General features: G+C 39.4%; 1 protein-coding gene across 1 annotated transcript in view; it reads right to left on the reverse strand.

Moving 5' to 3' along the window:
* LOC146594748 (uncharacterized) overlaps positions 1-12,442 on the reverse strand; it is an 85,655-nt gene that overhangs the window by 48,815 nt on the left and 24,398 nt on the right. Inside the window, exons 14-18 of the mRNA XM_085306959.1 lie at positions 10,889-11,081; positions 8,838-8,965; positions 5,448-5,648; positions 4,383-4,504; positions 2,990-3,218 (exon numbers count right to left, since the gene is read on the reverse strand). Coding sequence (XP_085163085.1) covers positions 2,990-3,218; positions 4,383-4,504; positions 5,448-5,648; positions 8,838-8,965; positions 10,889-11,081 — 873 coding nt within the window. The remainder of the gene's footprint in view (positions 1-2,989; positions 3,219-4,382; positions 4,505-5,447; positions 5,649-8,837; positions 8,966-10,888; positions 11,082-12,442) is intronic.

Below are 12,442 nucleotides of genomic sequence, written 5' to 3' on the forward strand. Positions count from 1 at the left end.
CAAAGGTCTTTAAATATTTTAGGGGTCCGTTCTCCTTTTCTTTTTTCTAGAGTAAATCACGATTGGAGTTGCTCCTGATTTGCAACACAYGCACGGTTAGAAGTGAGCCCATCCTAACCTATCCTGATCTCTAGACATACTCTAGAGTTTTACCACTTGCTTCAGAGGTAGAGCCACTGAATTCATAAAACTGGCTTTATTCAAAGGATTTATCAAAGTCTGTCTCCTGAAACACAGGGCGTTTGCTGTTTTTATTATAATCAAAACTCAGAAAGCTTTTGGATGCATTTATCTTTCTAAAACAGGGGCTAATCGATTATACTTGTTACTAGCTGGGGCTGTATACTTGTTACTAGCTGGCTCCGCAAAGACGCTCCTTGGCTGCAGCTGTCAGAGCTCGCGGAGCCGCGGCATCCCGCGCGTGTCCGGCGGGATACGCACGTGGCCACTGTTACAAGGGAATGGCTTCACCCTTTGCTGGTTAGGATGAATGAATCACAGAGCATGAGGAAACAAGAACCCAGCCACRCAGCTGTTAGTATTAAAATCTAGATTTCAACACATGCCATTCACTACATCTTCAAAGCTACGCTTAAAAAAAAAGTTGGAAAGGACAACACCCCAAACATAAGTGTCAGAAATTGTGCAACTTTATTTTSTACTTCTTCCCCAATACTTTATAATATACTTTTGTAATTATATGACTCTGGATAGGTGGGACATCGTAACCCATCTTCAGGTACTTCTTTACAGAGCAAGGAGAATAGCATGCCCCCTATTTCCAAAGAGGGTAAGAGAAGTAATAAGCTTAAATTGTAGCTAGGCCAACCTGTACTAGACTTTAAGGAGTACTTCTAACAGCAAATCTAGTAAAGCACTAGAACAGACTGMTTGGGAGAGCATAATGTGTTGCATCGCATGATGTGTTTTAGAACAGGACAGATACTTATCTCATAGGAATAATACATGTACAGCTGATCCTGCCTTGGGGTGAGAGGAAGGATCCTCTCAAYCTCTCAAGGATGATTTGGTATTTATAATTCCAGAGCTTGCTTTTCTTTTTATATAGTGCCTGCTATATTTCTGCATAGGCAACGTACTTACTCCTAGGCTGGCAGCATCTTTACCACACCCCTAAGTCATTTGTTTGCATCAAAGTGCATATGCAAAAAGAAGCCAAATTAAAACTGCACTGGCAAAGGTAAATTTCCTAAAATGCAAATGCCTGACTTTACAAGCTAATGCCTGCTTAACATTGTCTGCATGYGTGTTTTTGTCATATCCTCAGCTTCTCATGGAGGAAAAAGGAATGTGAAAAATGTAAACATACAACAAAAACCTTCTTTTCCCCCCCAGCATCAGCAGTGTGGTAGCTTTAAGATCCACACACAGATCTATGTCACTAACTTTTAGGCTTTAAAAATAAAGAGCAAATTTGTTGCAAATTTGTCATCTGCAACATGCAAGAGTGGAGTGGGACACTCTGCCAGTGGGTTTTGCTGGCATCAGAGAGATGCTGGATCAGTAACTTCTGGGTTTTGCTCTAGGGCAGGGAGAGGGCTGTCCAAGGTGGCTGTGCCCCATTGCCTTTAGTTTGTGCCTGTGCTCCCTTATCTGTCACCGGCTTCACAGTTTCTTCATCTAACCAGTTCAGTCTCCACGCCTCAGACTTCTCATTTGCATCCCAACCCCCTTCATTAGCAAGTCCTGCTGTCACTGTTTTGGGGCTCTTTACCGAACTCTTTACGAAACCACTCGCACCTCTCCCCCTCCAGGCCGGGTGCCTCCCTGCCGCAGTCCCAGGTCACAGCGTGCTTTTCTCCCATCYCCTTCCCTACCGAAAGGAAGGAACTAGCTGGTTCTTAGCCCGAGCCTATGTCTTCCAGCTTTTGATCTACCTCCGTCTTCATTCTCATTTACTGGCTGTCATCCTGCTTATCAAGTCAGTTGTATTTTCTCTGCAGTCCCTGCCCAGCTCCATTTCGGTTTTCAATACCCAGCTCCTGTTCTACAAACCAACATGKAACTGAGCTGCAACATTTCTCCTGCGCTCCGCTTAGACAGCTTCCTCTGCCGTCTCCAGCGAGGGCGACGCTAGCCGCAGCGCAGGCTACAAGCTCCTTGCAGTCTCTGAATATTCAGACCCAGATACGTGGCTGGCTCAGTCCAGAGCTGTTACTGCAGTGACAGTGCAAAGTCATAATTAGCCTCRCATTATAGCTGTATCAGTCTGACAGAAATTTCAGACAGAAGTTTCAGATAATGTCCTCCTACTCAATATGTTGCAATTGCAATTTTTATTTTATTTTAGGTTGGCCAGATTTGGAAGGAAGGAAAGCATAGGATATCACTACCTAATGAGCCTTCTCAAATTTTAAATGTATACTCCAAAGGCATATTACAGTCTTGTAGAGAAAGGAGGTAAAATCATTTACTGTCCATTTCTTGCTCTCAGAAACAACTAAACTGGCTAATAAAAAAATTATCAATCTGATAGAGACATCTAGCATAGATAATTTCATTCACAATAATTAACATTTATCAAAATTATAACCAACCAAATTTGCGGGCTTACATCAGGAAATGGTGGACATTACAGTAATAAACAGCTCCCCATTTAACAGCATTGCTTTCATGTCCAGTCTTCTATTTTGTAAACAGTACGTACATGCAAATATAAAACCTGGAGACTGTGTCCTCACATCGGTTTTAATGTGTTTACTCCTTCTTATTAAGCTGACTGTTCACATTTTACACAGGTGTGAGATCAGAAGAGTTTTACCTTTCTGTGATCTCTTATAGAAAAAAAATCATGTTTTAAATGTGGGAAGAATGGACCTACATCAGTCTTAAGCAAATAATTGAACTGATGTTAAGAATCATACAGCTAAAATTTTAACCAACAAGCATAATTGATCTAGTAAGATTATAGTTCTGGGCATTCTGTTATAAACAGTCATTAGTCACATAAGCAAAAAATAGAACTTACATCCTTTTGAATTTGAGAGCTGTAAAAATATTCTGTTTTTTCCAGGGTTAGCCACTCATCCACTGCTAGCTGAAGTACTTGTTTTTCTAGATTACTTGCTTCACTGGCTGTTTTTGGTCTACGGATGTTGCAGAACTCCTGGTAGATATGCTCAAGAGCTTTCGGGATCAAGCACACCAGACCAAGAGAAGGGTGAAACTCCAGCAAAAAAATGTTCTTCAAAGTAGGACTTAAAAGTAACAAAACCAAACAAAGACAGACAGGCATCAATTTCGTTAATATCACCATCACAGGAAAACGCTCCTATTTTACAAGTCACTAGCAAGCAAGCAAGCAAGAAAAAAAAATAGTTCTCAAATAAGGTTTCTATAAATTGTAGATGTAAGGAAACCTTGCAATTGCTTAATTTGCAAGAACAGATTATAGTGACCTTAGCTGTGCCATTGGAAATCAATCGTCAAATCTGACAATAGATCTGAAGGCTTAATAAATATAATTATATTGGAAGCTTCTAAGTACTTTCATTTGCTAATGAAAATAGAAATGTTTAAAGTTCTCATTTGCTAGCTGACCAGTTTTACTAACTATATTTTCATGTCTTTCATGTCCACCCATTAAAAATACTAAGACTTGAAAATAAGTCCTGAGATAACCAACRCAAAATCAAGAGAGGAATGGAGGGGAAATAGGGGCAAAGGGGCTTTAAGAAAGAGGAAGGTAGAGAGGATCAGAAGCAAGGGGCTCTTGGCTTCTGCTAAAGTRTCACCCACTATGTAAATCCTTCATACAACCCACAAGGTTGCTCAGTTGCAGGATGGGGAATATGAGGTAGATCTGTGCTATAGGTAGTATGTGGATTCCAGGTGTGAAAATACTGAACGTACCTATCCAAGCAGGYGAAGTAATATGCTAGAATTAATGACGGACTACGGCCAAAGGGCAGTGAAAGCCATAAAGCTATGTCAGAACACCGATGCAGTCGCTCTATAGCTAGATCAACGTAACTAGCCACTTTCACGGTTAATATTTAATATTCTACCCTCACTAGGAACATTAATTTTCCAATACAGTGCAGGATGAACTAACCAAATCCATTGTCAAGAAAGGATAAGGGAAAAAAAAATATATGTGTGTGTGTGGTGTGTGTGTATATATATATATATATATATATAATTTTTCTTCCTTGGATGTTTCTCTGGCAAATCCAAAGGTATACGAAATCACATCTGATGGGAGACATTTATCTATTGCTTGATTCTCCTCCCGACTGTAATTTTTTCAAAAAGTCTTACTTTCAGGTGTTAGATCCCAAATTTTTACAGTCAGCCACAGAAACTAGTCACAGAACAGAAAAAATTACTCTCCAGAAAAACGAATCTGTAAATGTACTCACCAACTATTATTAAGAGAGACAAGTTGTTTAGTAATCACGTTATAAGGAAGTCCAAATTCACTGACGCCACCTCTCTGACCTTCCCGCCAAACCTTGTGGACATATTCCCTCTGGTCATCTATCTAAAAATCAGCAACAAACATAAGTGACATTAGCCAATATATCTCAAACAGAGCTAGAAATCAAGCCAAAAACAACTGCTCTTTAAATACAAGCTGCATAAATTTTATATATAATCGGTATATATAAATAAAATTTCAAGACAATTATGTATGTACCCACTTTGGCCAAATTATTCCAGATAAAATTCTGTTGAAATTTTTCATATTGCTTCAGAGCAAAATTTGAGCTCCAAAGGCTGATAATGCTCCATTTTTATTGATAACAATATGGTAGCATTGGTGGTAACAACAGCGTAACAGCAGCCTTTTCCGACTGCTCCCGTTTGTGGACTACAAGTCCTGTTACAGAGGTTAGCTAGTTAAACTTCTCAACTTGCAGCCTGTAAAATCAAAGTTCAGAGAAAGGAAATAACTTGTGCAATAATACAGAGGAAAGCTGAGGCAGACTGTAAACCACTGGAAAAATCTGCTGATTTCAAAGTGGCGCTTTAATTATTAGCACAGGAATTCACACCTATCTGAAATATATTGCTTTTTAAAGTGCACTTTAAAGTACAAACATTGTTTATATTGTCATTATAGAAGACAGACTAGCTCCTTATCCACTGCATTGCAGAACAAATTATATTATATTATAATTTTATTAAGCTTCCACACCTCTCATGTCCTATTTCTTTTTAATGGCCTCAAACAATAGCAGATGCGGTTTTAAAGAAATATATGAAGCTCTGCAATCTTTCCAACATTCACGTAGTGATATTAATGAAATAGTTTTCTGCTATTCATTTTTAGGCCTTCAATTTACAAAGCATTTATACACTTTATTGTTAAATTAATGTTGACCCAACTTCAATTGTAAACCAATGCATGCTATAATCAAAACTTCCCACTCTGGATTTCACCTCCCACTGGGTCAAGATGATATACCACAAACTCAACCTACTTGTTGGTTTACTATGTCCCTCAGCAGTTGGAGGTGAAGCTGTAAACAGATGCATTCATCTCTATAGGTGTTCACAAAATATCCAAGCTTGAAATCAAACCGTGGCCGTTTATGCATGATGTCAACCATTGCTTGGGCCAAAGTAAATCTTTCTTCTGGGTCCAAAGCATGTTGGTAAGCTTCAAAGTAAACATCTAGAAGCTGAAGAGATATTCAGAAGCGTATCTAGAAATGTTTATTCACTCAAATATTAGTTCTTTGTTGAGGAGAAGTTTCTGAACATGGAGATTGCTACTTGCATCAAACCAATARTGACCAATAGTATGCAAAAGTGGCAGGGTGTCTTGTTTCTGGCACAGCTTATTTATTACTGAATGTGTCAAGAGAAGGCTCAAGAACAGAATATATTATAACATGCCCACAGGAGAAAATTCTTCCAAATCTTGCATAATTAACAAATRGGCTTTTTTCTACTGAAGTATGAAGATTTTTCCTTTCAAAAAGTAACAAAGCAGGGTCCTTACTAATTTAAAACCATCTACATCTTTAGTACTCTAATCTGTTCTGTATTTATTTTCCAGTACACACCATGGCTTTGTGTTCTGGAAAAAATCCATCTCTCCCTAACCTGAAACCTGCAGACTCATCCCAGACTCTGTTATCTACATGGCAATGACTGTCACAGTTACTTTACATTTTTTGGAAGAAAATCTCACTGCTATTAAGAGCAGTGTAATTAGAGATGTGCAGAGGCAGATGTTCTCTTCAGACTCCTCTGCCAAGAATAGCTGGAAAGGTTTATTTAAATAAAAATTATCTTTACAAACACCCTCAGCTTAGGATAGAAAAAGAAACATGCCAAACATGACAGCCTGTGAACTGTGGAGGTGATATTGTAGTACTTTTTCCTTGGCTGGCAATTGTGGAATTGAAGATATGCMTTGCCAGTGCCATTGCTTCCGGACAAATTAGTCTTGTCAACATGAAATGATCTGCATCTGGCTACTCTGCAGTGACACAGAAATAGAGGTGCATCCACGTTACTGTCCACACTGTGACCAGAAGACTGTGGAAGAGAAAGATGCAGAATGGCTTAGAGGTAACTCAGTATCTGCAAGTTCAGGTTACAGTGGAAACAAAATCAAATCCTCTGATTCAGATCTGACTGACCYGAACTGTTCTGGCTGCAGCTAATACAGTGCTTGAGCAATAGGGCATAAGCCAGTTTTGTATTAGTTAAGCTAAGCTGTCTCAGCTGCTAAACAAAGGACTATTGTTTCCTCCTTCAGAAAGGATCCTGTCCCAGATGGAAACGCTGGAAGTTAAATGGCAAAACTAGAGAGACCCATTTCCATTTAGTTTAAATTAAAAGCAAAAGACCTCCAGGAACAGTACAGCTGCACATTTAATCCTGCCTAGAGAGCTGGATTGTGTGAATAATTGCAGAATAAACTCTTTGATGTTTTGGAAAGAGAATTGGTGCATTGTGGCTATAGAAGATTTATTCTTCTCTACCGAGATTTTTTCTTCAAACAAGGAAAGTAAATTTTCTTATATAGAAAGTCTGTCTCTACTCATGATAAAAATAAAAGGTAGATTTGCAGAGGTAACATGATCATACTGTAATGGAAAAGGAAGTCTGTTGGGATGACAGCAGAAACTTAGTGAACTAGGCAATTAGCATTTTATTTAGCTCTGTTGCACAAAGCCCCTCTATGAAAAACAGAGAGGGGCCTTAGGAGATTTACTTACATACAACTATTTTAGTTTAAAAGGTTTCCTGTTTAAAGCCTCCTCAGTGGTACGCTGGAGATCCCCTAACACCCTCCGGCATTCCTGTTGTGAGAGCTGCCCTGTGCTACTCCAGAACCAAGAACAAAATATTTCAAGTGTATGAAGGCCTTAATCAGTGCCATTTCTCCCCTCTTCTGTAGTGGACTATCTGCTTCTTGACACTTCCTGACACCCACAACACTGTCCTAGGCAGTGGCAAGTGCCATGCATAGAAGATCCAAGATCCTCTTTCTCAGACTTGTCTAATCTTCATCTTTCAGACTGAACTCTTTGAGCAGAGACACGACATATATTCATGTTCCCTGGCAAAATACAGATACTTTCACTAGATTCAGAAAGAGGAAGGCAAAAGCCTGCAGTCTATGTAGGAGCGAATGGCAAAGCTCTCCATACACATTTTTAGTGAATGTCCTACTCCATAATAAGTCATGCCATGTAGATTAACTAGCAAAGAAGAATCTGCATCTATCTATCTATCTAACTAACTAACTAATTGTACATAGTTTACATTAATAAATATTCTCTCTGGCTCCCTCTGGCAAAGGGTAATCCAAATGATGGGCTTAGCTAGCTTCAGATTGTGTCTCTTCTACTTCAGTTTCACAAAGATGCAGTGATGATAATCCTAATGACAGCCACAAAAAGTTCTCTGCAACAGCTCCAGAAAGTAGGGACAGTCAGAACCACAGAAAAAAATGTGCATCTCAGACTTCTTGATAGCCCAGCCTTCTCAGAGCTGGACCTGATTTTTCCTCATCTGCAATTGCTCCATTCACTAGCACGTAAGCTGATGCACAGAGCCCTCTTCCCTGGAGATGGCCTTGTCCTTCTCAGTCATCTTCCGCACTGATGGGCCATTCTCATTAAGGCCTTGCAGAAGTGCTTCCAGCCATTGGCACAGCAGCTATGGAGGCTGATGTCATCAACAAGAATGCTTCTGCTCCCTCAGTACAAAAGCCACTACGAGGGGTCCTTTGGACCCACAGCRCCCGGCAGCTCCATCCCTGCTGTGCCCTGCCCAGCCCAGCACCAGGCACTCGATGTGTTTGAAACCCATACCACCTCCCACGGTTGCTGGCTCTGACATTTGTATGCATTCACAATGGGAAATGCTGCTGAAAAAGGTCTTTAAAGAACTGGAAAAGAACTGATTTTAGGAGGAACGGCTGCGAGAGCTGGGCCTCTTCAGCCTGGGGAAGAGAAGACTGAGGGGGGATCTGATCAATGTTTACAAGTACCTGAAGGGAGGGTGTCAAGGGGACAAGGACAAACTCTTTTCAGTTGCCCCCCGTGACAGGACAAGAGGCAATGGGCAGAAATTGAAGCACAGGAAGTTCCGCCTGACYGTGAGGGGGAATTTCTTCCCTGTGAGAGTGACGGAGCACTGGCACAGGTTGCCCAGAGAGGTTGTGGAGTCTCCTTCTCTGGAGATCTTCAAGGCCTGCCTGGATGCAACCCTATCTAACATGCCCTAGGTGACCCTGCTTGAGCAGGGGAGTTGGACTAGATGATCTCCAGAGGTCCCTTCCAACCTTACCTATTCTGTGGTTCTGTGATTGGAAACCGCTGCTTTCAGAGCAAGGAAAGCTTCTGTACCTGCGATTTTTTCTCCAAGAGAGCAGTTTCACAGGTCCAGAGGTCAAGCAGCACTGCAAATCGATCCACAGAGGCATGTGCCCAGCCAAGGAGGTTGCTGTCTCTGAACTTATCACAGGTTATATGGCCTAGGACAAAAAATAAATAGGCAGTAGGTAGTATCTCTCAGCGAAAAATCTGCATAAAATGCCCACTAGTTTGAATACTAAAAGGCATACAAGTGCACTGATCATTTGGTTTAAACATAGCTCATCTATCTTACTTTTAACAAATATTCTTTGAGGTAAAGGGCAGGGGCTGAGTTCAAAAAGACCTGCATCAAARGGTAAAGCCAGAGAAAGCACAAAAGAACTAACAGAGGAAAGATGCTTAATTTTTCACAGCACCAAATCATGTTKGGATCATCTTCATCCCCTCACCTTCAGCCTCAGATTAAAGAAAAACAGTATAGACTACTCAAAGACAAATTCTACAGAGAGATATACCAGAGTCCCAAAGGAGGGTTTTTMTTTTCAGAGGGCTTGCTACTAGAAAAGTCAACCTGTGTAATCTAAAAATTACTATGAAGGAAGGAAGGAAGAWCACTACAAATATTTTTGTACTAGCAGTCCATGAGTAATTCTTAAATAATGATTTTGATTTCTTGTTTGTGCTTTCATTTCTTAACAAATGCACATAACTGGATAAAAGAGTCTGCATAATTCCTACCTGTCTATGTCTATTCTGGATGGAACTGCTGCTACTATCTAAAGCACAGCTAACTTCAACAACAAATAATAAATCAAGTAGAATGAATCTGAAATATTAAGAATTRTAGAGTTAAAAATCAGCCTTGGTGTAAACAGAAGAGGCTTCAGCAGCCACTCTTCAGTTACAGACTTAAAGTATGATCTTTTCTTTCAGAAGTTGGACAAGACAGTCATCTGAAATCCATGATTACTGAAGAAGTCAGCATTAAAAGCATTCATGTCCATGGCAGCTGAGCTTACTACTTCTTCAGCATGGTCTTTCCCTGGTCACCATTAGCAAGAAACTATAACAGGAAGGAGTKTAAGGAGTTAAGACAGGTCATACACTGTTAGATCTCAAATGTACTATGTGAGCATGATAACTAAGTGACCTGTAAGCACAGGAATTGCTATACCAGACTATCTATCTCATTCAGCAGTCAGTCTCCTAAAAAGTCAAGATGACATGACTCAGAAGATTCTAGCAGGTGTTTAGTCATTCACATTCTTGTAACGAAAAAAGATTTCAGTCATCTTAGTGCTTTGCTATGCCCTGCATTGTATTTCCACATATTCAATTTTAAGGATGCATGCTAAAACGTCAAAAATATTATCCCAACAATACAGAAATTAATTCCAGTGACTTAAGAACTATCGTCCATAATTCTCTGAATATCATGCAAGTATATGCCATTTATTCATGTTCTCTAATGGCCATCTCCCCCTTACTTTCTACAATTACTTCCTTCTCTTCACTATTCTAAATGTTTAACTGCTCTTTTTAGAAGAAATTTTTAACCCAGGCCACCTCAGCTCAGTTCCTGCCATTGAAATAGCTCTTAGGGAAAAGACTCCACAGCATCAAATAGTTTGCAGCTTCCTGTTTATAATTGAGAAAAGATTACAAGTGGTGGGAGGTAAATTTAATTATGCAAAAAAGCAAGTTGATACATTAATTAAAGAAGTTCAGAAACAATTAGAATTTTTCTTTCCTGACTCTCTCTRTGCCTTGAAGATGTGCATGCTCATTGCACTACTTTACATCAGTAAATGTCCTTTCTGCATTATTTTCCCCTCTAGGATGACTTTGATGTCTATGACCCTGAATAAGTGCACAACTATGACATTAACAATATGTGACAAATAATTCCACATGCTCAAGTACCACATTCATCACTCAACTAACTAGAAAGAAAAGTCTGAAACATCTAATCAGAACTTGGTCCTTCTGAGGTACARTAAAAAATCAAGTCATAGTACCAGCCTATCTCGAAAACAACAAATCAAATTATCACAGGTGTTTTGGACCTGCAGATAACTTACTTTTATCTTTCTCAATATACTGGCTGGTCACAAGAAGCAGCTGCTGCTCAAGCTCCTCCAGGTCCTTTAAAGCCACATCATACATTATATAAACCCCTCGTGGGTCCTGTGTGTGAATATATCCACCTTCACTGGTATAAAAGTCATCATGATTTTCCACCTCTGCAAATTCCATGAACTGGGCACTACGGACCTATGCCATGAAAAATTCCCAGAGACAAGCAGTCAGTTCTACAAGGATTGCAATTATGCATAATCAACATAATTAAGAGTGGACCAGGCCTAAGAGCATGGCACTTTGTCACAAGCAAAGAACAATAAAATAAAATGTAGCCCCCTTCCTTTTTTTTAWACAGGTAACCTACAGTGTGGCTTCAGTTATGCTGTCAAAAAATGACACAAACTATATGACTTTCTGTTGTGACAGAAAGTTTTTCCATTGGGCTTCTAAATACACGAAAGTACCCAGGAGGCATCAAAGCTGGTGGACTAGCTCTTGACCCGAAGTAAAACCTTTTTTCCACTTTTTAAATTCAGTATAATTCAGCAAAACTGTTCTAATTTTGATATTCAACTATGCAGTCAACATATTTTTAAAGCCTTTTGGATAAGTAACACATGTAAGATTTGAAGATAAAGGCACACAAGCAAAGACTTTAGCACCAAATATAAAGAACACCCAATGATTGATGTCTCAAATTACTGCAAGGTCAACACTTGCTCAATAGGATAGATGTTGTATTTCTAAAAAACATCACCTTCTTTAAAAGAAAATCATCTACCTTGGCATTGAATCACTACTTAGAACTTGATAAAACCCCAGGCATGATCTCAGTACTACTGTTAGAAGAAGTGGTGTTAACTTTCAAGATATTCTGTTCTTTGACTAGGAGTGCCATAAAGGGAATTACACACATCTACCTCAAAGTATATAATTACGGAAGTTAATCTCCCAGTGTAAACAAATCCTTAGCAGATGGGTATAGCAATACAAGCCTTTAAAAATGATTACTGTAAGATGATAGCAGATAAATACAAGCTCCTCATTTTCCCACTGTCTTTATTATTTCCTTGTACGCAATGCTCCTCCATTCTCATTTGTAGTGTCAAATAATGATATACAATATCATTCCTTCATTCTTTCACTGGCTTTGCTAACATCTGCCTTTATAAAATCTCAAGTGCTACCCAAACTTTACCTACTAGCTGGCAGTCTCTTAAAACCGTATTAAGAGAAGGGATAGAGAAAAGGAAAAAGTATTCATTTTAGTCAAGGAAATCCTAGGTCATACAGCTCACAAATTGTATAGATCTGTGCTGGATCAGAATTCATTCTTTACCAGAAAGTTAATAAGGCAGCCCTGCAAAAACATGTCTTACTTGAACGCCCTGTTAGATCAGCCCGGTCAGCCTGGTTCTGCACTCTGTGTTCTTTCCTTTTTCTTCCGAACAGAATATTTACTTCACTGCTCTCAGTGCCAGGGAGGAAAATTTGCTAAAGGTTAAATCAAAGCCTTCCATAGAAGAATCAAATTCAACTTGATTTTTTTTTTA

The sequence above is a fragment of the Rhea americana genome, unplaced genomic scaffold (genome assembly GCF_003343005.1).
Source record: "Rhea americana isolate MKP2758 unplaced genomic scaffold, rheAme1 scaffold_25, whole genome shotgun sequence".
NCBI classification, from domain to species: Eukaryota; Metazoa; Chordata; class Aves; order Rheiformes; family Rheidae; genus Rhea; species Rhea americana.